This window comes from Sander lucioperca, chromosome 3 (genome assembly GCF_008315115.2).
Source record: "Sander lucioperca isolate FBNREF2018 chromosome 3, SLUC_FBN_1.2, whole genome shotgun sequence".
In the NCBI taxonomy this organism is placed as follows: domain Eukaryota; kingdom Metazoa; phylum Chordata; class Actinopteri; order Perciformes; family Percidae; genus Sander; species Sander lucioperca.
The window spans coordinates 29,978,263-30,004,517 of record NC_050175.1 but is presented as its reverse complement, the minus strand read 5'-3'; the positions used below and the strand labels follow the sequence as shown (position 1 = coordinate 30,004,517).

Sequence of the window (26,255 nt, the reverse complement as noted above, 5' to 3'; positions counted from 1 at the left end):
TGGCAGATTGATTGAATTGATGTTTGACTTGACATTTTCAAACTATTCATCCGATACAGAGAATTTGCAAGATGTCTGTGATGCAGAACCTAACTTCATTGCACCGTGTGTTGGTGCTCTACTTACCACTGAGGCTGGATGCACACAGTGAGCAGTACCAGTTAAATGTCCTGGGAGGCCTCCAGTTGTCATAAAAATATCCCCCTCCCTCTCCAGTCACGATCTTTGCTAGTGCACAAGGCTCTTTTTCTTTCCTTAGATGTCAGTTCATTTGTGGTGGGAGCAAAAGAAGAGATTCCCTAGGGAGTGGATTCACAGTAACGCCTGCCAGTTTCTTCTGTCAGCTGGTGCTTTCATTTAGGCACCCTTGATGAAATTCAGAATAAAGATGAAGCGAGCCACATAGCATTGTAGAATATGACGCCTTGCGCCTATTCATGAAAGATTAGATCATAGAGTAACGGTGTACAGGAGACTAGTATTTAAATTTCTCTTTCATTATTCCCGGATGGAAAATGTTGTTGTTATAGCAGCAATATTGTCAGGCAAAGAAAAAAAGACTACAGATAAGAATATAATGAATGGAGATTTTATAAACATATACTCCAGTACTCTAAATTTTAAGACTATCTTCGAAGATTTATGATGTATTATGTATAATGAAATTGTAGGGTTTACATTAGATAGTGTATGCAAAACAGCAACATTAACAGCAGCAGAACATGAACACAGAATGTGTTGATTACAAACTGAGCATATTCCATATAAATATATTGAATTGCAGATGATGAGGTTTAATTTTCCAATTAGTCAATGCATAATTTATAATCTAGAATAGATGGAGGCCCCATCACCTTATGTTCCTCACTGTCTGTTCTCATTAACAGCCTCATAATCAGAATGGATCAAAGTAGCTCATGTTCTCAAAGTTTCCTGAGATAAATGCTGATTGTTGCAAGCACAGAAATACGAAAGTTAGTCCAAGACAGTTTGCAGAGTTAATAGCAGTTACCTACTTCATCAGCCCCCTAGTGGGCTGAGACTGGGGCCATATTGGCAGAAGCATTGTAGGCTACAGTATGATGGCTGTCGGCAGAAAGAAAGAGTGCCGAAAGCACCCGTTCTTTTTATTTGTGAACAAGTCAGAGGCTGAAGATGCATCAACTACAGATATGATGTTAGTGGTGTCCATGCTTTCAGTATGTTTTCCTGGCATTCAAATTAGAGAGAGTCTTTCACTAGAAGCCTAAGATGCAGCCTCTTAAAGGTCTTCATTATGTGACAGGTCAGTGCCACTGGCCTATAAAGGCACTGGAGAATCCTTTTTTCGATAATAAGACTATATGCAGGAGACCCATCTTCAAATTCTAGTTAGAGCAATACAGCTAGCCTGACTGTCCAAGGGTAACAGAATCCATCTACCAGCAGCTCTAAAGCTCACTTATTAGCACGTTGTATCTTGTTTGTTTAATCCGTGCAAAAGGGCAATTCGCTGTTGGACGGTGGCTTATGGACTGGTTCCAGCCAAGAAATAGCCTGGCATATAAACCCCTGTATAATGGTGAATTATTGTTTTTGCACTTTGATTTTTGTATGTATTAAATAAACAAGATATAACTTGTTCATTAGTGAGCTTTAGAGGTGCTGGTAGGTGGATTTTTATTACTTTTGGACTGAGCCAGGCTAGCTATTTCCCTGTTTCCAGTCTTTGTGCTAAGCTAACCAGGTGATAGCGGTAGCTTAATAATAACAACTTAATAATAATAAAATGGACAGACATAAGAGTGATATTGATGTTTTCATCTAACTCACAGCCAGAAAGCGAATAAATGCATTTCCCAAAATGTTAAACTATTCCTTTACGGTTGAAAAGGTCGTGTGGAATCAGTGCTGGCTGGGTTGATCATAAGGGGCTGGTGCTATCAGGCATGCTGTAGGCTTTGGCCAGGGCTGCAGAGTTGACCTTTAAAGTGTTAAATGATCAACAGGGGTTGGAGGGTAATCAACCACACTGTCATCAGCAATGAACATAAAAGCAGGCAGTGAGCGTAGACCTGGTTGTGGTGGACAGGGTCCCATCAGGCTGGACTGTCAAGGGTGGAGGGATGAGCTGTCCTGGTGTCTCTGCGTCAAACTGGCTGAAAACATGTTCAAACTCTTTCAATCTATCATTGGTCCACTCAGCCATTTGGCCTGGCTGTCTTTAGCTAGCAAGCTTTCTCATCCCACTCCACACCTCCTTCACACTGTTTTGCTACAGACTGTTCTTCATCCCCTCACTGTGGATTTTTTTTCAATCCTCAGTTCTCCACTTCAGATCTTGCTTGACAAGTACGGTAATTTCTTTCATGTCCCCTGTCCTAAAAACCCTCGTCTACCTGTTGAAAAGGATAATGTTTTCAGTGTTCCAGGATTTATTATTTGCTCGTCCTTGATCTTTTTTCTTTTATTATAATTGCAGGGTTCACGCTGTAATTGATTTGTCTTGCATCAGGTAGCCCCTCATTGTCCTCTGGGTACTTCACAGAGCAGGTTCCAAAAGCCCTGTAAATTATAATATGGCCTCAGTAGCTTAACACTACGCTCTCACTCTGCTGCTGCAGGATGATGGACACACGCAGGGAGGCTACAGAATATGATCTGATCCGCACAAAGAAAGAAAAAAAAGTGTTGAGAAAAAAGGGTGAGGGAACTGTATGTACCACAGTATTGTGAAAAAGCAAGTTCAGTGTGTAATTCTCTCTGTTCTAAATGAAAAAGAGGGAGGGACAGTCCAGTATTACACTATGCAGTAAACATGAATGTCAGTTAAGAAAGCATAAACACATTTTATGTTGTGTGGCTCACGTCTGAGTGTGGAGTGATTTGGTGATTTGTCATGACGAAGGATGCTGAAGGACGTAGCTGGCCAGCATCTTCAGGCTGTGACCGCAATTGCTGTTTTAAAGCTGTAAGATCAGAGATGTGTTGCAGCTCCCTCAGATGCTCTGAGATTACCAATGACTGCATTTAACATGTACAGTATATGATTATAGTGTTGTGAGGTGAGGTCATCATCTGTCCAGGGCCTGCACTTTCTTGTCTACTGCCCGATTGACTGGTCTATATACTGTATTTTACAGATGAGTGCAAAGGGACTCCTTTTTTATCCCACTCTGTAGGGATTAGTGGCAGCAGTAATGCCAGATTTTCAGATTTTACATATCATTTCTTTTAATGTTACAGGAATGAATGAATGAAATGGACCAGTCTGTGATTTCCTATTGAAAACAAACTCTTAAAATAACAATAGCTTTTCTATCTGACTAATGTTTTCTATGCAGCTTGAGTCTTTTTTTTAGTATTACTATATATAGTTAGTACTAATTTTATTTACAATCCCATCACCTAAATGTAGATGTATCCTGCATTACACACAACCCAATAACATGAATAAGAGCAAACCTAAATATTCAGAAAATCAATATCATACAACCCAATAAGCATAGACACTTCCCGGTGCAGTGATTGTATGCATAGATTGCCATGCCTAGAGTCATAAACAACTTGGATTAGATTAGATTAAATTATCCTTCATTAACAGAGAGAACGAGAACTTGGAACAGTCTAAGACTAGACTAGAACAGATAAGCAGTTTAACCAAGAATGAAATGTTAGTGTAGGAGCCTTAATGTGACGGTACCTATGAATTAAACTACATCGAGGACAGAAACATTGTAACATTCCCAAGCATACTCACATGTTAGTTAGTCTCTGGAGTTTGAATCATAACCATTTTTGTTGCATTTTATATCCATCTCTGTTCCGTCTCCCAGGTAAATCCTGGCAACGATTAAATAAAGGCAAAACCTGCCAAAACAACAACAAAAATGTTAAAAGTAAGATGTTACTTCAGTTGTTCAGTTTTGTTGAAACAACTATACTTTACTTGGTATATGAGAAATCTTCTATGGACTGTTTTTAGACTGTTCAAGTGATAGAGTACTGACCTGAAACATGTAGAAATATGTTTGTAATATTTTGTCTATAACATATTTTGTCCACAAAATATTAGAAACGGTTTACAATACAGGGCAATCGAATAAAAACCACCAGAAAATACAGACTCAAAAATGACAGTAGAGTGGAATCAACACCTCTCTGACATAGTGTCAACATTACAAATTTGTAATGCATCGTAGATATGACAGGAGTGTTGTTGGATGGATTGCATTTCAGTGTACAGCGCTTTCTGTTTTTTTGTCACTCTGTGTTTTGCAGCCTAATGATATGCTGTAATTGGAGGAATATATTATAAATTTTAGCAGGAGACCAAATGTAAGAACCAACTGATTACACAAAGCCTATTTCATTATTCTTCGTAGCAGCATGGACTAAAGGCTCTGCTAAATGTCTTGAGAACTGCATAAAGCAAGTCTGGCTGACCTGTAAACTCTGTAGTGTGAGTGGGTGGATGGATAGGGGAATGTGGGAGTAAAAAACTCTTTTTGTTTCTTGCCCTTTTGTACAAAATTTACTTTATTTCTTTTTATCACGTTGGCTTTTATGTGTCTTATTTGGTCATTAGAAGATTGCGTGTAATCCTGTGATTGAGAGCTGATGCATTTTTGCGTTACAGCCAGCGATGTGTTTCCAGTGATCATCACAGATTTGCTGTCCTGACAGAATAAAACATTTGGTCAATTCAGACTTATGTTAGCTTGAGATTACAGGGCGTTAGATGAGTTGGTTTCTTTTCTTTCCCACTCTCTTCACTCCTCAGGGTCATTGAGCATTGAGAGCAACAACTGTTGTCTCACGTCTCCATGGATACAATAATTGACTCAAGCAATGAATTTGACACTTGTGTGGTATGCATGTGTATCTTTGCACATTTCCTGCATCTCTCTCACACTCTCTATTCATTCCCCACCCGCTCTCTTTTTAAAGCAACCAGCTCCACTCGACTGGAGGATTTGAGTTATCTGGACAACCACAGGGCTGCTGGACACAGGAGCTCCGTCCGCAAACACAACACAGCTGGACGCACAAATGATGACTCCAAAGGTATTTTGTGACTTACCCTCGGGGTGAGATCAGTGTGTAAATATAGTTTGGTGCAGAAACATCTGCAGACCTGTGTGGAACATGTACTCACTTCCCCAATGTCACTGCTTAAAATTACATAGCCATTCCTAAATAGCTTTGACTGTTTCCTCTCACTCCATCCAGGGAGATTAGTGCCATTCAAACAAGCTGACATCATGCTAAAACCTCTGCTGTTTGAAGTCCCCGGCATCACCGCAGAGACACCTTTTGTTGGCCGGGATTGGCTCTTCACACGTCTGGAGGAGGTCCTGAGAAAAACAAGCAGCTGTGAGGGCCGCGGTGCTGTCATTGTGGGTAACGCAGGATCCGGCAAGACTGCTATCATCTGGCGGTTGGTGACGCTCAGCTGTCATGGCATGCACACGCCACAGGGAGGTCCCAGCATCCCTCACAGCCCCAGCGCCTCCCCTAAATGTAATACTCCCATCTTCATTCAGAGCAGTGTAATTTGTTTTTGTGTGTATCTCAAAACATTAGTGAAAGAACACAGAAGAACGCTATAAGTTGAATTGATACATTTTCCAGTATGCTCCAGTAACGTCAGATTCGTGTCAGATATTGGAGGAAAAATCACTTTTTGTGAAGAGTTGGTAACTGGGTCACACACTTTTCTTTCAAGTTCTCCCCTGAGGTTTCTCTGCTGATTGCAGTTGTGTAAGGGGACTGCGATAGTTTTTTTTTCTTATCGTGAGTGGCACTGGAACAAACACTCATACAACAAATTTTGCACGTTGCACAATACATGCATGTTGCATACGGTGACATGCTGTTAATATTGTTTTCAACTTAAACGTAACACACTTGGAGTTATGAATAAGAATGACCAAAAATACAGATTTTTGTAAATCATCGTCTCTCAGCCTTTTCCTAAAACAGTGTTAACAAAAATTAAGGGAGCCATGTATTTGTTTACGTCATTGCTCCATTTATTGATATCTTTATGTTGTCATTTTGATTTAAATTTAACAGAGGATATAGTCTGAGTAGTGCAGGAATCCAGACGTGTCATTCTGCACTCTTTGAAACAAACACTCTTGCTGACATCTTATGTGGTTTTGCTTAATGCCGTATAGTCTTGCTTACAGATGCACTAATTAGCTGCAGCAGTTTAATTGTCATTCTACTTTACTCCTTGCGTTCCTGTGCTTACACCAGAGACTTCATGTAACAGGTATAAATGGCAGATTGCGTTTGTTGCCTTGCGCTCTGTTCAGGTGGGGATAAGCAGGGAAAAGCCGCCTCCAAACCAGCTGATTCCCAGCCCAACCTGAGTGCTGTTACAGGAACAAGTGATGCAGCACAGAGGAAGGAGGTTGTCAAATGCCTAGCTGCCAAGGTACCTCAAAACACACATGCACACACACGTTTGTATTTCTATACATGTGAGAACCCTCAATTAAGCATTTTGGTAAAAGCGTATTTGGTTTCTTGTGGAGAGTCAAATGAGAGGATCAATACCCCTCTCATGTCTGTACCCTAAATATGAAGCTTAGGCCAGGAGATGGTTTGCTTAGCATAAAGACTGGAAACAGCTAGCCTGCCTCTCTCAAAATTCGTCTACCAACCCCTATACAGTTCACTAATTATCACGTTTTATCTTGTTTATTTAATCTGTATAGTAACCAAGGTGTAATATCTTAAATTGCCAATGTTCTGGACTATTTCTCAGCCAGGAGAAGTTGACCGGCAACCACCAGAGACTCAAGGAAGTTAATGCTCGCTGGTAGCCTGGCTCCGCCCTCCTACGTACTTCCACTCAATTTTCATTTTCCTTCAGTACTCCGTCTGGGTTTGCGGTATATTTGCGGGTTTTCTTCGGTCAAATTTTTACTGGTCCAATCCATAGAGGGAGTGGCTGAGAACGATGACGTTGAGGTTGTGCACTAGTTTGAGTTGTAGTTCCGTAATGGCGGTGGAGAAAGATGCGATCGAAGCCATTCTGTCCGTTGTGGCAGCAACGCTGCCGAATATCCAGAAGTTAAAGCCCGAGCAGGAACAATCTTTGCTGAGTTTTGTTGGTGGCCATGATGTTGTGGCCCTCCTCCCCACGGGGTTCGGGAAAAGTTTGATTTTCCAGCTCGCTCCGTTAGTGGTGAAAGAGTTGGCTAAGGCGAACGCTAGCGATGCTAAGCCAACGTCACGACCAAACTAGAGGATGGATACCCGACCCGAGCCCGACGGGACCTGACGGGCCAGGTTCGGACAGATATTTAGAAATGATATTCGGGTTCGGGTCGGGCTCGGTCACATCAGCGTGATAAGGCATTGAACATTTTTAATTTAAAACAGCTTATTATGTAGGTAGCCAATGTGTCTGTTTCACTTGATGCAAAGGTTCGTTTTTGTGATTAAAGTTAATTTAAAATATTACCCTAACATCCGTCTTCCTGTGTGCGGAAATTTGTTTATGTAGCTGTGACAACGAAACACGTGCATATTAGGCTACATGTACATTGTGTCATCAGTATGAGAAAAAATTTGATTTTAACTGTGTCGGGCTTGGGTCTGCTCGGACATAAATATCTTAATGCCTGTCAGACGCGGGCCGGGCTCAGACAGAAAAATGCGGCCCGATCCGCACTCTAGACCAAACGTTAGCAATGGTTATGGCAGATCCAATAGTTTTAAACTTCAACAGAGTACCCACCTTCAAGGAAGTTAACACTTGTCAATGGAGAGTGGCCAGACTCTCTGTACAAATGAAATGTACGAGAGTCTGGTAGGACCAGGCTAGCTCGCTGGGGCTTTAGCTTCATGTTTTAATGAACAGATATGAGAGTGGTATCGATCTTCACATCTAACTCTACACAAGAATGCAAATAAGTGTATTTCCCAAAATGTCTACTATTAAATGTAACTATTCCTTTAACCATCAGAACTACATGCCTTACCCCACCGACTCTTAACTTAAACCTAATTTTAATGTTAAACCCAGAACCAAATATTTCACACCAACAGCCTTTTAAAGTACTGACCAAAATGTCCTTAATTTCCAAAAATGAAATAAAATAAAAAAAAAACTCAGATTGGTCTTCACAAAGATACAAGAGTACATACACACATACATATTTAAACGACACACTTCTGTATGGTTCTTGTTATTTATGATGTTGCTGACTTACCTGCAGTTATAACATACAAAATGAAAAAAACTATATTGACATTATAGGAGTGCTTCTAAATTTAGCTTCTTGTTATAGATACTTTGATAGCCCTGGATGTTTTTCCTGCACCAAATTTGAAAGCACGGTAATATAATTCAGCATCATAAACAGTGCTGTACTGTAGGGAGCTATGATTGTTACGAGCCTTCACAAAACACTGAAGAGGGATAAAGAGATAAACACACATCAGGATTGTTACTGTTTAAAGAGCTATGGGGCTGCACATTTGTGACACAAAATTTGAATGTCGTAGTTTTCTCCTCTCTTGGGCACATGTAGAACATGCTGCTGATTGCATCACATAGATGACATGGAAGCTTCTATATTTACTAACTTGGCCTCAATAAGAGTTTCCATGGGAACTAGTCAGACTACTTGTGATGGTGAGGATGTTTGCTCAAAAGTAAATCATTGATAATATTCTATGTGGACCACTCCTGAGCAAGACAGGGACCTATCTAAGCCCTATTAGTGAATACTTTTAGAAATGCAATTTTTAATGCAAAAGTGCACTTACAGTTTACAGATAACTAATATCCCCCAGCAAGACAGTTGCCATTTATCTCAATGTTTTTGTATTTTATGCTTTTGTTCAGTATGAGTCCTGTATTGCACAAATCACCCTTTTTAGTAGTGATATGTTTCATTTCTCAGACTCTTGTGTACCATGCAGCTTGCAACTATTTAGTGAATGTGTTATATATACTCTGCAGTAATATGTTGAATGAAACTCTCGTTGAGTTTCATGAAACTATGTTATGACTCAGCTACCCCTATGATTTCTGCAAATATGATTTCTGTGCTTATATCTTGGTCTTATTTTATTGTAACCCTTATTGTTTATATATTCTGTGATACTAGTCGTTTTTCTCCTTTTTTCTTGGGATATGAACAGAAAATCCGCTCTGAACAGAGCATCTGAATTTGTGCAGTAATATTTGTCCCCCCCCCATGTTCATCAGATTGAGACTTTTTCTTCCGTGTCAAAGTAATTCAGGTGGTTGTTGTCTGTACAGTGCGAACAGAAACAGATTTAGCCAAAGCAGCATGACTTCTCATGATTCAGTAAACAAATAGGCTATAGGCTAAAAACACAGAGGTGTAAATAGCTTTATGTTGAATATCCAGACATTCCGCAAGGTTTACCTCATAGTACGATATTAAAGCCTGAAGTCAATTTCATTTTTATAGCCCAATATCACAAATCACAAATTTGCCTCAAGGGGAAATGCATGGCTCAGTGCGTGACTGGACAGTCGGCGAAAACTGACTGAAGTCTCAAAAGTGTATGCAAAATAGTCAAGAGAGCTTTTCAGATTGTTCTTCAATTGCTTTCTCTTTTTTCATAGACACTTCAGACCAACTTCAGATTCATGTGGGGTTCCTCCCATTTTTTTATGAAAAATCATGCATTATCGCCCAAAGCAACTCTGACTTTTCCCACTATTAAAATGTCCTGATCTCCACCCGGACCAATAAAAGCTACACAGCTATAATTTAGACCAGCTTTTATTGTGAAATAAACGGATACAGACAGCAGCTTTGCGTTTTCAGTGTTTCACCTGCCTCTTTCTTCTGTCAGGTGGTAGCCTACCATTTCTGCCAGGCTGACAACACCTACACCTGCCTGGTACCAGAGTTTGTGCACAGTGTCGCCGCCCTGTTGGCCAGAGCGCCACAGCTTGCCCCGTACAGGGAGCTGCTGGTACAAGAGCCTCACCTACAAAACACACTCAGCCTGCGATCCTGCGTTCAAGACCCCATTGCTGCCTTCCGAAAGGGCATCCTAGAGCCCATAGCCAGCCTGCGCAAGGGTAATGAAGTCTACATACACACACACGCACACACACACGCACGCACTTACGCACACACACTTTAAGACAAATGTAATATTCAAGTTTAAATTAAAGTTTTTAAAATTTTAAAATAGTATCAGTTTTAAGGTGGAAAACTGTCTGCTTCCCTCACCATGCAATTAGGGAGCCTACTGCCATCTCCTGTGTGAAATAGCCTATTAATGACTCCATGATGGGCCCATAGATTATTTCCTTAGTTGAGGTCAACGATTTGAAACAGTGTAGAGTGTGAAACAGATGTTAGGTCATTTACATTTGGACATGAGTGTTATTTTTGCCCTGGTGAATCATCAGCATCCCACCGGATTTCAAGGTCTCAAAATACTGTGGAGAGGCTGTGAATGTTACGGGAGTATTAGCCCCCTCAGTTTCTCATGATACAGTCAGTTTACTAGATTGATGTGTTATTATGGCCAGGCCCTCCACAGTCTGAGAAGAGGAGTGTTTTGTCTACTCCATCACTATTAAGCAGGTTAGAAAAAAAATGGAAAGCCCTTGTGCCTGAGTGTATGAGTCCTCACAGGCTTGCAGGGATGCATTGACTGCTTAGATTATGTGAAACATGATGGATATGTCCTGTTTCAAGCTAATTAACAACAATGGCCTCTGGTCCCTTTCAGCCGAATATAATCAATATTAGCAGTTGGTCTTTTTCTCAACATATCCTGTGCTGGAAAACAATGATGCACGCATTTTTTTAGCCATAAAATGATTTTGATAAAACTATCATACCATCTGTGCTCTTTGCCAGGCTAATTTAATATATCTGGTCTTTTAATGTGCTTCTTTTTTTCTATCTCTTGCTTTATTTAGAGCACAGACTACCTGAAGAAGACTACATCATATTGGTCGACAGCCTTAATGAGGCAGAATTCCATAAACCAGACTATGGGGACACCATTGCCACTTTCATTACCAAAATAATCTCCAAATTTCCCATCTGGCTGAAGTTGGTGGTCACAGTCAGGACAGGTCTGGTGGTGAGTGAGATTATTAATATTACAGCATTACAGTGATCTCTGAACCACAGCACAACTGTGTCAAAGGGTCGCTTCGCCCAAATTACATGTAACATATTTTCTCACTTAACTCTAGAGGTATGGTCTATGGGGAACACATTTTGGGGGTGCGCAAGAGAATTTTTTGTTGCAGTCCCGCCGTTGGCAAATTGGCAGCAAGCCAGACTGGGATCTGGGGGAACCATATCCATCGCTCTAATATATCTGTAAGTGTACACCCAAAGTTAGCCCCCTGCGACCCTGCTAAGAATAAGAAGGTAATAGATCATAGATGGATGTGTATTTCCAGATAAATTGTCACGGTAAGATCTCACTGTGAACAGTTTTCAGTGGGTCTGCTTTCTACCAAAAGAAATTGTGCATTATATAGCTGTTGAAAGGTCTGTGGATTATTAGGAGTAACAAGAATGCTGTTTGTGGAAAAATATGTTGTTTTTGAATTTGAATGCTCTTTAAATGCCACAAATTAAATTCCATTCATCTTTCTTGTATCGGGATTTACAGTAGACTTGAAGTGTTTGGAGGCTCCTCTTCTTTTTTGCACCCTGTTTTTGCCCATCCAGCACCTAGCAGAGCCTTAATGCCAGGTGAGCACTGGGCACTTTATGGGATGTAGGAAGAAATCTCAAAATCTGGGCAAATAGAACGTAGAGAGAGGTAGGTGTAGAGAGAAAATAGGATTTTGTATTTTTACTTTTAGTTTCCCCTTGCCTCCTGACATTATCCAAATCATAGACATGCCCACACCATGTAATTCGATGTTGTGCTTTTACTGCCATGGTATAGACTCTGTGGCTGTTTGCACAGTCGCTCTCTCTAGTCTGATGTATTTTCTCAATCCGTTTGGTAATCCCACCAAACAGCAGGCACATCTGTCCAATGCGAAAGCCAAGCCTCAAAATGCTGCATAGATTATGCCCTGAATGGATGGTAATACTACTGGGAGTCTGCCGGGAGTCTGGAGCTTGACAGCCAGCCAGCCAGCCGGTTACATAATTTGATTAGTGTTTGGGAAATACACCAAATACATTTGGGGTCATTTTCTTCATGATACATGTGAAGTCAGCAAGCATTAAATGCCAAAATTTAAAGATGAAGAGTACAGCTATTATTTTACCCTCATAATTCACTCTTTCCTTTTTTACCAGCCATTTCACAGGAACTCTTGTATAACACCCTGGATATTTCACAAACGGTTGGGAAAGGGTTAACTGAAGCACGGTCCACGACCACAAGTCAATTACTTGTCCTTGAACCAAAATGTCATTCCTCGTTAATGAGGAACTGAGCTGCAATAACATGGATTTTTTTAAATCAGTCATAGCTGGTTTTGGCCGGTGTTGAGCAGTTGAGGATGGCGAGAGAGGAGATGAAATGTGACTCTGAGAGATGCCTGTGAGCAATGTTGGAGCTTCAGTCATTGTCACACTATTTACTGTACTGTATCCCATGGCTCTGTGTGAGTCAGAGGCAACAGCGTCTGACGAATGGGTCCTGATTTTGGTGCTTTTAATTTGTCCTTAGCTAATGCGCCAAAGACATACTATTCTTTAAATACTGAGGTGTTTGTGCCTATGTGTGGAATCTGTTTTTACCAGCAAGCACCCATCATTTATTCATTTTCTTATCTGCAGGAAATCACTACACTTCTTCCCTTCTCTGGCATCTCTCTGGACATCCTGCCAGACAGCAGTGATCTGGGAGCTGACCTGAGTGACTACATCCATCACCGGGTCAGCAGCAGCACCCAGGTCGCCGCTAACGTCACCACACCCACAGGCTCGGCCCCTGATCAGCTGCTCCTCAGCAAGTTCAGCAGCCACCTGTCAACACGGAGCAACGGCTCCATCCTCTACCTTCAGCTGACCCTGGATCTGTTTCACAAGGGGCACCTGGCTCTGAAAGGTGGAAACTACCTGGTGGTGCCTGTGTCCCTGTCAGAGGTCAGACATGTAAAACGTTGATTCCCAACAAACAAGAGGTATTTGTTCCCAAGGGGTGCAGTTGCCAGAGATACGTAGAAAGATTGTTGATGAGCTCAGCGAATTTGAAAAGACAGAAATTGTACTTTGATTAGAGAAAAAAAAAAAACTACACCTGAAGACCACATGTTGCGATTGAGAGTGCAGGGGGGAAAAAAGCAAGCAGACCAGTTTAAACAGTTAACTTAAAGTAATGGATGAATTGTTGACAAAAACGTTGGGAACCACAGATATGGAGTAATGAGTGTTTCATTAAGTTATCAGTTCACTTATTATGTAAACTACAGTGTTTAATCCTCAAAAGCAAAAAAAGACACATTTTACTCGTGACTGTATTTTCTGGACCCACCCTCCTCCTCCTCCTCTTCCTCCTCCTCCTCCTCCTCCTCCTCCTCCTCCTCCTCCTCCTCCTCATCTGGTCAAGTTCACAGTTCTCACTTAACACTTGTCAGTCATCCCGGTGAGCTGTCTGCCGTGAATGGCATCTCGCCTGAAGCTGAAGCAATTAATGTCCATAAAATCGTTCAGACATGTTTTTCACAAAAACAAGAAAAATGTGTACTCGCGTGCTAGTCAGATCAATAAAAGATAAAAATGACAGGATCAAAGACTTCATACAAAGTGCCAAAAATAGTCCACAGTGACTAAAGTAAATGACAGACGCATTTTTAATATTGCATAATCATCAGTGCAAAATAGGACAACAGATGACAAAGTGTTATTATATACACACAATGGCCTAGAAATGTGATGATTTAATGATTCGATAATGGATGTGGAAAAGCATGCATAAAAGTGTGCTAAAGATGTGTAAGCCCAGGTAGTGGGCAGTAACAGTGAAATACGACCGTTTGTGCAGAAGTATAATGTGGATCATTTAGTAGAATTAACTATTAAAACTAGTTTCAAAGATTAACCCAAAACTATATCATACCAGACGTATGCTGAAATGTCTGGAATGCTTACACCAATACTTTTCAACAGGATTTGTGTATTGCACATTTAGCTTTGCTCTTGTACTTTTAAAAAAAAAACTTTTCATTGTTGTTATTTTCATAATTTACGTGTTTCCCTTCAGGATGTTGCACATGAGCTTTCAACAAAGTTGTTAATACTCAAAGGATCCAAGTTCCACAATAGCTTCTATTATTTCCCTTTTGCAGTGTATGGTTTCATTAGTCCAGATAATGCAAGATATGTCTGCCCACACAACACCATTAACCTTATGAATATCTGTTAGGTGTACCTGCTGATGTGTCACGTGAGCTTTCCGGATAAAGAGGTCTTTGAACGGGTACTTCCGGTGCTAAATGTGGCACTGGCATCTCTGCACCCACTGACTGATGAACAAATGTTCAGGGCGCTGAATGCAGGCAGTGTGAGGGGGGAGCTGGAGTGGAAGGACTTCCAGCTGAGATTAGACAGCCTGGCTGGATTTATGGTAAGACTCTTGATATTACTGCATGGAAGGGTACATAATGATTCAAGCTTTTGTTTTGAAGATTTAGATGTTGTGTTTGTACGTGCTTTTCATTTACATCTAGGAATTTAGATGTAATTGAGATGAGAATTTACAGTATCGAGGACAACCTATCTCGTGTGTGTGTGTGTGTGTGTGTGTGTGTGTGTGTGTGTGTGTGTGTGTGTGTGTGTGTGTGTGTGTGTGTGTGTGTGTGTGTGTGTGTGGCAGGGGGGTGATCATGTCAATTGATTGTACCTGTAGATTTAAGACATCATCTGTATCATTTGTGTTTGTAGGTGAGACGTAGGGATGGCACACGGATGCTGTGTCATCCCTCCTTCAGAGAGTGGCTGGTTTGGAGAGCAGATGGAGAGAGCAGTGACTTTCTCTGTGAACCTAGGTGAGATTAAAAGTCAAAGGTCACGCAGCAGGAAATTATTAAGATGCATACTATAAAGAAAAAAAATAATTCTTGTCAAAAAAGGAGAGTAGAACTTAGGCCATTTCTGATTAATAAGTACAATACACATGTTTACAGGAGTGGCCACGCTCTCCTGGCCTTCATGTTCTCCAGGCAGGAGGGCAAACTGAACCGGCAGCAGACAATGGAGCTGGGACACCACATCCTCAAGGCTCACATATTCAAGGTAATTGATTGTACCGCATCCCTTCTGAATTACCTCGTTACCCAAAGGATTCACGTAAACAAGTGTATTATTGCAAAGAAACACACAAAGCTGCTCATATCCACAACACGCTCATGGTACAGTGATTATTGTACTGTTTGCACGCAAGGCTTGCACTCTGTACATACCACTTTACTCCTGGGACACAATTCAAATTCTGCGTCACAGATCTCATCCGAGCAAACTTATTCTCTCTCTTTCTTTGTTGCTCTCTATCTTTCTGTGTCTCTACCACACACTCACAGGGTCTGAGTAAGAAGACAGGTGTGTCCTCCAGCGTTCTTCAGGCAATGTGGGTGAACTGGAGTACAGACAGTCTATCCGCTGCGTTGGCCTCCCTGCGGAACCTATATACACCTAACATCAAGGTGACATACGTCTGCTCTACATTGAAAAAGTACTCATACACCCAAATGCATCTTACATACAGAGATACTGTACACTATTCATGTTTTTCATCCTGCAGGTAAGTCGTCTGTTAATGCTAGGTGGCGCTAGCGTGACCTGGTGTACAGAGGTGGTTGGACATGCCCCAATTCTGGCCGTCCACGCCCACCTGGGGCATGTGGAGATGGTAGCTCTGCTGCTTGAAATGGGCGCGCCAGTAGATGGGACTACTGACAGTGGCATGACGCCCCTCTGTCTGGCCGTCGCTGCAGGACACGTCGACATCGTCAGCCTGCTCTGCAAAAAAGGGGCCAAGGTCAGTGTCACTTCTGTGCAAAGAGGAAGAGAGACAAATATGGGTTTGGAGTGTGTGACCACCATAATTACCATGGATAAATGTGATTTCAATCTGTGACGGAACACTTTGTCTCTCAGTACCTTTACACCAGTGGTATCCTGAACAATCCTGGTTTTACATTCACCACAGTCTCAGGATCTATTCTGGGAGACAGATGACATAAACAGGCCTGATCTAGGCCAGCCTATTACAGGAAACCTGTTGTAAGTCATCTGTGTACCCCTTTACGCCAGGTGGGCCTTGCTGATAAGACTAGCCAGTGTGCGCTGGTCCATGCTGGGCTGAAGGGCCATGCAGAAATCATCAACATCTTGCTGGGCCAGGATTGGGGAGCAGATATCCCCACTGACCCACAGCAGCACCACATCAATGAAACTGTAACTGGGAAAACACAGGCAGCACAGCAGGCAATTACAGCCGCAGCTAGTGTGGGACACACACAGGTACGTATCAGATCATGGTCCTCGTGACAAAACACTCTGCTGAAATTCGTTTTTTTATGTAGAGCATGGTGCCTGTCCTTGCTTGATGTAGAGGATATATTAGATACAGTTGGCTGTGGTCAAGGTCTGTAAGTGCTTTGGTTTTCTTTCTGCACAGCAAGCCAGCAATACAGAGAACTGTAAAATTGTGTTTTCCTGCAGGTGGTGAAGAGCTTGCTGGACTTGAAAGATGAACAGCTGGCAGTGCAGATGGACGCTCACGACTCTCTCTGGGGAGAAACGGGTGCATTTCTCCTCTCAGTCAGATACATTTAGCTTTCTCACCTCTTTCTGTCCATCAGTGTGGATCTAGAGTCATGCTCAATGGCTTAAAGGTTGCATTTTTAGGCACATTCTAGCGTTCTGTGCAATGAATAAATATTAAACAGCTAACTTCCCTGAATATGGATGCACAGGGAGCTCTTTGAATAGAGCTGCACGAGTACTAGATACCCACTTACTGGTTTCACTATTATGATTTTAAGATGTTCTGGTTGATATCAAAAAATCAATTCGATTGTAAATAGGTTTTTTTTTTTTTTTTTTTGGAGCATCACATTTATCACACAGAACATCTCGCCCAGCCACATTTGTAGCATCTAGAAAGCAGCTTTTATTCAATTGTAATACTTTTACCTCTATCCCTGATGTGATAGTGCAGCCTGCAGAATTCTGTTAGGTTCATTTCCTGAATGTATGTCTGATGAAGCCTGTATCTCTGCCTACAGCACCATTATAGTATAATTCTATTACACAGTCCCCTCCAGTGCTGAGATAGAAAAAGTCAGAGCATGAAATAGCCTCTGAAACATTCACCTTTGCATGTACACTACTAGGGAGTTGTTGTATGTTTTTTGTTTAGTGTTAGAATCATTGGATTACAGTCCATTTGCATGGACCAGTCAAGGATACAAGTCTGATTACTTAACCAGGGATTTGTACTTCTTTGGGAATTACAATTACCCAAGACAATTGTGCCTAGAGTGTCCCTTCAGGATGTTGCACATATCTTTTGAATACGCTCTTAAATAAGAAAATCATTTTTCGCTGGTTCAGTTTGCATATTTAAAGCAGCAGCTTCACTAACCCCGTTACTATTTTGTGTAGCTGCACAAAGTCACCTTTAACAAAGACATTTTTGTATTTTCTTTGTCTTATATACGACAATAACTTATCTTTAAAGGCAGTAATATACAATTGATTTGTTCACTGAAGCATGAGGTCACATGAAACATGATGTCATTTATCAAGGGTACTCGGAGGTTAGAGAATGGCATTAATAGCTTGCCTCTATCCCCAGCTCCTCGCATACTAAAAAAATGCCCATCGTTTGTCAAAGTAGCACTGGCTGGTTAAGGAGGGTACATGTTATTTATGGTGTAGCGTTATGGTTGGAAACTTTGTTTCTTTTGTTGATGCTCTTGTTGAAGAGGAGGAACAAGATGGAGAAAATGCAGCTGTCTTTGATTGATTAACTTGTCAGATGTCTAGATGTGTATTAAAACAGAAAATATAACACCTGTGTTGGAATCAAATACATTATAGAAATAACCAACCTTGTTTTTCTCTGTCTTTCACTCCTGCTTCTATCTCTCTCCTAAATGTATCAATTACATATTCATCTCCGCCTCGTCGTCTCATCTCTATAACGATCCCTCTGTCAGTGCTGAGTGCGGCAGCAGGAAGAGGGAGGACGGAGGTGTGTGCGTTCCTCCTGGAGCGGGGGGCAGGGCTGGAGATACCCAACCGCAGGGGGATGGTCCCGCTGCTTAGTGCCACCAAACATGGACACACACAGGTGAGGAGGAGTCTGGTCACTGGCAGAGCATTTTCTTCATTTAACCAGTTCTGTCCTTTTTTTCATAATACTTTTCCTTCCTTCTCCAGATTGTAGAGTTGCTGCTAAAGCAAGGTGCAGATATTAATGCCACCGAAAAGCAGGGTCGCACAGCACTGATGCTGGCTGCCTCTGAGGGCCACGTGAGCACTGTTGAACTCCTGCTGTCAAAGGGTGAGAGTCCTCACACCTTCCAAGCTAACATCTTAAAGTGCTCATATTATGCTAATAATTGTATTTAGAGGTTGTACCAGAATAGGTTTAATTCAATTCAATTTTATTTATAGTATCAAATCATAACAAGAGTTATCTCAAGACACTTTACAGATAGAGTAGGTCTAGACCACACTCTATAACATACAAGGACCCAACAATTCTAGTAAATCCCCCAAGAGCAAGCATTTAATATGACAGTCGCGAGGAAAAACCCCCAAAACTGTTGGGAGTGTGATGAATAGTGGCAATAAGAGTAACAATTAAGATAATGGAACAGTGACTAGAAATAGTAGTTGTAGTAGTTCATGGCATAGCAAGGCACTGCAGGGTGATACAGGACATAGCAGGGCACAGCAGAGCGTAACAGGACATAGCATTCACTTCATATTGCTACATCTCCTCTCTCCAGCTTGTGTGTTGAGCTCTCTGTTTTAGCTACTGAGTGAGGCATCGCACTTCTGTTCCATCTTTGTTGGGAGTCACACATGCGCAGTACCTAGGTAAGGACTACTAGCTAATCAGAAGCAGAGTATGAGGGCGTGCCATGCTAGCAGCTAGGTGAGCATTATAACATGTGTTACAAAGTGACACAGGGTCGTCACGGAAGTAAAGGCTGGACTACAATAGAGCTGTTTGGAGCAGTTTGTGAACAATGTTTTCTGTTGGAGATGGTAAGTCCCTTTGGGGTGGACTTTGGGCTTTTTCACTTTGTAAACCTATAACGTGCACAAAAAAGATATAACACGATAAAGGACAGGGAAAAAGCCAAAAAGCATAATATGAGCACTTTAATATGTTTTGTACATGAACTGCAGAACAACATTTGCTTTGTTTGTGGTCCCAGGTGCCTCTCTCTCCTCTGCCGATCAGGATGGGCTGACTGCACTTAGCTGGGCCTGTCTGAAGGGCCAGAAAGATGCAGTGCAGCTTCTGGCGGAGGCAGGCGCAGACCTGAACCAACCAGACAGACAGGGACGAACTCCTCTTGACCTCGCTGCCCTTAATGGGGATGCCGATACAGTGGGTTTCATGCTGTTGTTTAGATGGTATCATGTTGATAATGGACATTTTTTTTAGATGTCTGTCTTTATTTGAAACACTTTTATTTGCATTTACTTGTAAATATTCCTCACCAAAAAGATGAGTTTTCTTTTCTCCCTGCGTTTGAGATGCAGTTTATAGATCTTGGTGGAGAAGTGTATACTTCTACAAAAAGTTGCAAAACATTATAACATACAAATGCAAATATAAAAGACATAATCACCCACACTAGCATCAACATAGCTATTTTAGACAAATTAACTAAATCCTAATTACTAAAATCACGATGATAATCATTTCCCCTGCAACACAGGACGTACATTTGCAATCACAGTTCATGTGGAGTAAAAAAAAGCATTTTGATTCTCATTCATGTAATCTATTAATCAGCAGGAGAATAATCAAAACTATCTGAGGATCAAAAACTTTCCAAAAACAGGATATAAAGGGGCAGACAGCTCTGTTGCTAATGTCAGCTAATGGAATAAGGCCTACTGTGTGTAATCAACCAAATTATGGAAATATCTAACAATCCTTTTCATTGCTAGAATCTTAAATTGAAATATAAAAATAAAAGGTGGTTGTTATTCTATGCACATCCAGGTGCATTGCCTGGTGGAACATGGAGCGGTGCTGGAGAGAGCCGACAACAACAGTACCAGAGGTTCAGATCGGACGACTGGCTGCCAGAATCCGAGTCTGGTGGCTTCGGTGCTTAAGAAAGGATCCAAGATGGGTATAACCACCATGCTTACCAAAACCGCCCTGTAGTAAATCCCACCTCTAGGAATTTTATGTTAGGGCTGCAACTAACGATTATTTTCATTGTTGATTATTCTGTTGATTATTTTTTATAGATTAATCGATTGAATGTTTGGTCTATAAAATGTCAGAAATGGTGAAAAATGTCCATCACTGTTTCCCAAAGCCCAAGATGACGTCTTCAAATGTCTTGTTTTGTCCACAACTCAAAGATATTCAGTTTACTGTCATAGAGGAGTGAAGAAACCAGATTTAGGAAGCTTAAGAATTTAGATTTTTTTTTTTCTTAACCCTATCTACATTTGAGTTGATTCTCAGCTAAAACCCCCTTTGTTCTTACACAAATATGTACTCATTCATGTATAATTACTTCCACCAACTAATCAAAGTATTCTCGTAAGCGGAGAATCTGACATTCAGAATCATTCAGAATACATACGAGCGACTCGCTCGAATGACGGCAGCCATGTAGCGCCTCCATCTTTAAAATACATTAGCCAAAGAGGGACATACCTCCGCATTTTGCCCTCTTACACGTATTGGCACCGTGACGAATGCAAGGGGGAGATTACTAGATTAATATTGGAGTGGCTAGAACGGCTGCATGTAAACAATGGAGAGAGCTAATTTCGGGTTCGGCCACCGTAGGAGGAAGGGCTAGAAAGTAATATTCAGTTGGCTGTCATATACAATTTCACCGCTAGATGGGAGAAATTCTTACACAGTGTAGCTTTAAACAAATTACTCAAACCGATTAATCGATTTTGAAAATAGTTGAAAATAGATTAATTTAATAGTTGACAACTAATTTGATTAATCTTTGCAGCTCTATTTTATAGTCAAAACTAAATGTAATATTATACGACACAGTTAAACAGCTCCTCTAGCTGCAGTTCAGCCTCTAAAATGAGCATAAAGTTGAATCAACACATCTTTGGCTAAACTCGCTACTCAAGAGTGTATTCATATTTGTATCTCACTTACTACTTGTATCAACCAATCAATAAGGACTTACTTAAATAGATTTGTATTATGTGCTATATTTTAGCACCTGCATGCTCTGCATTTATATCACTTTATATTTCCATGCAGTATAGTGTTACTCTCTATTCTGCAGCAGCTGCAGTTTTACATCCACTTCTCCAACTCTCTCTTCACCTCTCTCTTTCTCTATCCTGGGTTGCTCTCCGAAAGGCTACAAAACGGCTCCACACGATCGATCAGGTACATGATTGATACAAGACACAAAGTAAAAGAGACAAGGCGAGACAGATAATAGAAAGATAAATATATGTACCACTCTAACAGGTCATGCTACGTGGGCTATGGCTTCCTCCAAACCAGACATTCTCCTCATCCTGCTGCAGAAGCTGATGGAGGAAGGGAACATGCTTTACAAGGTATGTTATGGGGAATGTTATAGGAGGTGTGTTGTAAGGGGTGTGGCAAACCTTTTTTTTTTTTTTATTATTAGACTTCAAACAAAGTGTTTTTGTGGATTAGCTGTCAGAAATTGTCTTCCCCTATCCTCTCTGTCTGTTTCTTTCTCCCCCTCTTCCTGTGCAATTCTCAGAAGGGACGTATGAAGGAGGCAGGCCAGCGTTATCAGTATGCCCTGAGGAAGCTACCTCGTGAGGGGCAAGGAGAGGAGCTGAAAGGGCTCAAAGACCTGCGGGTCTCCCTTTTTCTAAACCTTTCCCGCTGCCGCAGGAAAACCAATGTAAGACCCACAGCTGTAACAAACCGCTCATGCACTATTTAACACAGGCAGGTTTATTAGACGCTGAGGGGATGGCAGGAGGCTGGCAAGGCAAGGTAGATGCTTCCTTAAGATATATAATTTATCTGTATCAACATAAAAAGATCATGTCAGCACCAGTACAGCTCACTGTAAAAATATCTCTGCTTTTCAGATCTAATTTCAAGTCCCCCTGGTAAACAGAATGTATGTGTAAGACCTGGAAGCAGGTGCTGACATAATGAATAACTGTGTGCTGTTAGTGTAGAGATAGATGTGTGTGGCCCGCAGCCAGGTTTGGAACCCACCCTGGTGATGACAGACGTCCTAACAGACTGTGTAAAAATGCCATCCTTAGGGTCACTGTGGCCAATGAATAATGGAGCAGATAATGTGATGTGATAAGGTCACTCTCTGGCAGGCCGAGCGTACTCTCTTTCTCTGTGTCTCAACAAGAGGTTATTTACAGTGGACGTGCGAGTGGGCTGGCTAAATTCACAAATAATATCAGAATGCATGCAGTAAGGGCCAGCAGAGAGACTACATGATACCATCATTAAACATTGAACAGCACATCATCACAATCTCACATTCAAGGCTGCCATTTTGACCTCACTCTCAAGGGCAGAATCACAATGTATTCGTGTCATTAAATATTCACCTGAGAGTGATGATGAGAGCAGTAAAAACAAGCAGCTCCCTGTCTGTTTCTCTCCCTCTGTTCCTGTTCCTGGTCAATAAAAATGACTGCAGCGTGACTTCTGTTTCATTAAACGGGCTTCGATTTTCAGATCCATGTAACAGGCAAACACAAACACTATTTTTATTGGAATGGCCTCTGAATATTTCTGCAAAACAACAAAACTTTCCAGTCTAGCCACTTATACACACAGCTGATCATACAGTGGGTTTGTTTGTTATCTGTGCTGTGTCTAATATTTAAAATTGTAATTCAAATACTAAATGCACTTGTCTATCTGAAAACACAGGATTTTGGCATAGCTGAAGAGTTTGCAACAAAAGCCCTGGAACTCAAACCCAGGTCTTATGAAGCGTATTATGCCAGAGCACGTGCCAAGAGGAGTAGCAGGTACAGCCATATTAGCCAAGTATATTATTTCAAAGCAGTATCATGTTTGCTCAATTTAATTCTTGCGAGAAACAGCAATTCACTGGGATGCTACGTCTCTGTGGCACCGTAAATTAAGTATTTTTTAACATTCCTTTGTTCAATTTCTCTGTCCTCCCCAGGCAGTTTGCTGCAGCGCTGGCAGACCTCCACGAAGCAGCACGACTCTCCCCATCCAACCGGGAGATCCGGCGCCTGCTGGTACGGGTAGAGGAGGAATGCAAACATCATCAGAAGGCATCCATCAACAACATGGCACAGGGTTACAACAGGGACCCACACACCCACCACCATCAAGCCACAGAGGAGGAGGTCGACATCTATTCACAGGGAAGTCTAGAGAGGCAAGTCCCCGCAGAGCACACTGATGCAGAGAAGGAGGAAGAGAAGGAGGAAGGCGAGGAGGCGAGCCTGCAGTGTGGGAAAAGTCCAGAATTTTGGCCTCTGAATCCGTACGCTCCAAATAGGACTCTCCCTGGAGGTTTGGCCTTTGGTCCAACAGATCAGTTGCCATGTTTCCCACAAGAGGAATATGTGCAGAACCAACTGTTTGTGGACGTGCCCGAGCCTGTTCCTGTGATCAACAGGCAGAACCAGAACCAGGGACTCAGCAGGACTCATCACCACTGCCACTCCCTCCAGTCAGGGAGCAGAGTTGGAGGCAGGCCTCTCTCTCTGTGCGGCCCCTCCAGTCCTCTGCCAGGCAGACACATCTCCACCTCCCTAAGGCCTGCACCGGTGCTGGGTATTGACATCGGCCATGGATTAGCCAATGAACACTCTGGACACAGCCCGACTGAGCTCTATCACCCCATGTCTCCTAACAGCTCCTCCCCACCTGGGCCTCTCCAGATGTACCAGCCCCGACCCTCCAGCTTCTCCCGGGGCTCTGAGAGACTCTCCAGCCACTCTGTGGCTCTGGATGGCCTGGCTCTTGCTCTGGGGTCTGGTATGGAGGTTAGGAGGGAGGGTGGTGGAGGAGGAGGAACAGCAGGCTCAAGGGGCTCCAGCTCCAGTCAGGCCTCCAGTGGGAACCTGTCAGACGGCGGCAGGCAGCAGGTGCCGGACCCCCCGTGCCCCATCAAGAGCAGCGGTAGCTTCAAGTCAAAACCAGAGATAAAGCCCCGACCCTTCATGGGAGTAATGGACAAATCAGTGCGAGTCCAGGGCCAGCAGACCTCTGGCCTGAGCCGACAGGGACAGGGAGGAGGGCTGGAGAGTTTCAGTATGTCAGTAATCGAGTTTCAAGGGTTAAACAATGAATTCAAATGCCCGTCATTCCAGGAGCAGCTTTCTGTAAGTCAGGCCAACAGCCAGCAGCAGGGCCGGGAGTTTGGAGAGCGGCTCCACCAGCGAGAGGCTAGAGGCAACGCGTCCTCCCAGCTACGCTTCCCTGATGGGAGGCACAGACAGGCGAGTCTAACGAGAGACAACCCGGCTCTGCATATGGCTCCGATCAAACCCAAGCGCTCATTTATAGAGTCCAACGTCTGAATATACTTTATCAAAGCACAGACACAGGCTGTTTTCAATACACTATGTCCCACATAAGGTAGCAGGGGAGACTGGTTTGAGAACAGCTCCCTTCCCTGAGCCTGTTTTATAGAGTTATGCTACTGCACTGCATTTACAATCTAGAACCAGTGTTCAACTCAGGCTACTATGCTTTTGCTTATATGTCTACAGCTACACTAGTGTATTGAAGAAAACCAGACATACCTTAAGTAGGGATTTCAAAAAATAAGTAGAATATTGTCTCAACTTTTAATTTATTATAACAAATATAGAAATCAGAGAAAGCTTTGTGCACAAATATAAAAAACCTCATGCTATTAGTTGCTGGATATGACCATTTCTATTGTCAAGTGTCTTTTAAAAAACATTTATATTTGTACGGTGTACACTATATTTGCAGATTATATATTTCCCTGTAAGTGGTTATCTGTCAGCATTACAGGCTTCAAAAGAAATTACTTTGTGTGCTTGAGATTCTTTTTCTTGGTACAATTTGATTAAAAAAGGAGCTGTACATGACATTGTTGGAAACTTCTTATCATAATCTAATATTGAATGGATTGCTTCAATACTTACAGTATATGCTATTTATTTTTGCATAGCAGAGAACATATTCATATGAAATGTTTATTGGTTTATTTGGAGAGAGAGAGTGAGAAAGAGAGACAGACAGAGAGAGCATTCACACAAGCAGCAGTCGAGGATAGAAAATCTTAAGACTTCTTACGTTGCTGTATGTCCATAGTTGTCATATACCCTTTTCAGAGTCATACTACGGATTACAGAATGTTGCCACATTATTATTGTGGTATAATAAAATATTAATGGGTACCACATTTCTACATCTACTTCTTTCACTGTATAATCCATAAAATGTTGCCTAAGCTGTGTATGGATGGATAAAAGGATTCACAGTACAACCTAACTCTAAACTGACATTTAACCACGCCATCAGAATAAAGTACTTGTATAAAAATGTGGACATTGCCATTTCTTAATATTGCAGAAAAGTCTTCATTACTGTCATCAAATGCTGCATGTAAGCTTGCAAAGGGAAGTAAACCCAAAACTACTTTTGTCAATCACTATTCTGATAGGGTTTGTAATAAGCAAGGTCCTGCAATTACAAGTTAAACAAAATGCATATATGTAATGCTTACCTGCAGATATTGTTTTCAGTAAGATAACCAACATTATTATGTTCATTCAAAGCCCTGTCCAGCAATATTTCTAACATAAACATTGAATAAATAGACTCCCCCTAATGTGAAGGGGCTGTTTGTAGCTTTCAGACACTCACAGCTCGATGTTTTCTGGTTATTCAGTCAATAAAAAGTCATAATTAATGTAAAATGCACACACTACTAAAGGCCTCCCAATTTTTGTCATTATAAAGCTATTTGTTTAACTTTTCATAAGAATCTTTATTAATACATATAAATGCAACTTGTTTTTTTTGTTTTGTAAGATTACTTTTTGGGGCTTTTTCCCTTTTCGATAGTGACAGTCGATAGACAGTAAAGGGGGAGAGAA

The 26,255-nt window shown here is 41.7% G+C and overlaps 1 protein-coding gene across 1 annotated transcript in view; it reads left to right on the top strand.

The window, feature by feature from the left end:
• LOC116054716 (protein TANC1-like) overlaps positions 1-25,852 on the top strand; it is a 35,650-nt gene extending 9,798 nt beyond the window's left edge. Inside the window, exons 8-29 of the mRNA XM_031306411.2 lie at positions 4,930-5,046; positions 5,212-5,502; positions 6,303-6,424; positions 9,835-10,066; positions 10,922-11,088; positions 12,762-13,070; positions 14,350-14,550; positions 14,868-14,971; positions 15,110-15,218; positions 15,503-15,625; positions 15,724-15,960; positions 16,236-16,445; positions 16,647-16,728; positions 18,149-18,282; positions 18,372-18,495; positions 19,382-19,557; positions 20,182-20,314; positions 21,535-21,564; positions 21,649-21,740; positions 21,914-22,060; positions 23,068-23,168; positions 23,330-25,852. Of these exons, the coding sequence (XP_031162271.1) occupies positions 4,930-5,046; positions 5,212-5,502; positions 6,303-6,424; positions 9,835-10,066; positions 10,922-11,088; positions 12,762-13,070; positions 14,350-14,550; positions 14,868-14,971; positions 15,110-15,218; positions 15,503-15,625; positions 15,724-15,960; positions 16,236-16,445; positions 16,647-16,728; positions 18,149-18,282; positions 18,372-18,495; positions 19,382-19,557; positions 20,182-20,314; positions 21,535-21,564; positions 21,649-21,740; positions 21,914-22,060; positions 23,068-23,168; positions 23,330-24,701 (4,613 nt within the window). The 3' untranslated portion in view covers positions 24,702-25,852. The remainder of the gene's footprint in view (positions 1-4,929; positions 5,047-5,211; positions 5,503-6,302; positions 6,425-9,834; positions 10,067-10,921; positions 11,089-12,761; positions 13,071-14,349; positions 14,551-14,867; positions 14,972-15,109; positions 15,219-15,502; positions 15,626-15,723; positions 15,961-16,235; positions 16,446-16,646; positions 16,729-18,148; positions 18,283-18,371; positions 18,496-19,381; positions 19,558-20,181; positions 20,315-21,534; positions 21,565-21,648; positions 21,741-21,913; positions 22,061-23,067; positions 23,169-23,329) is intronic.
• Positions 25,853-26,255: the final 403 nt, after the last annotated feature.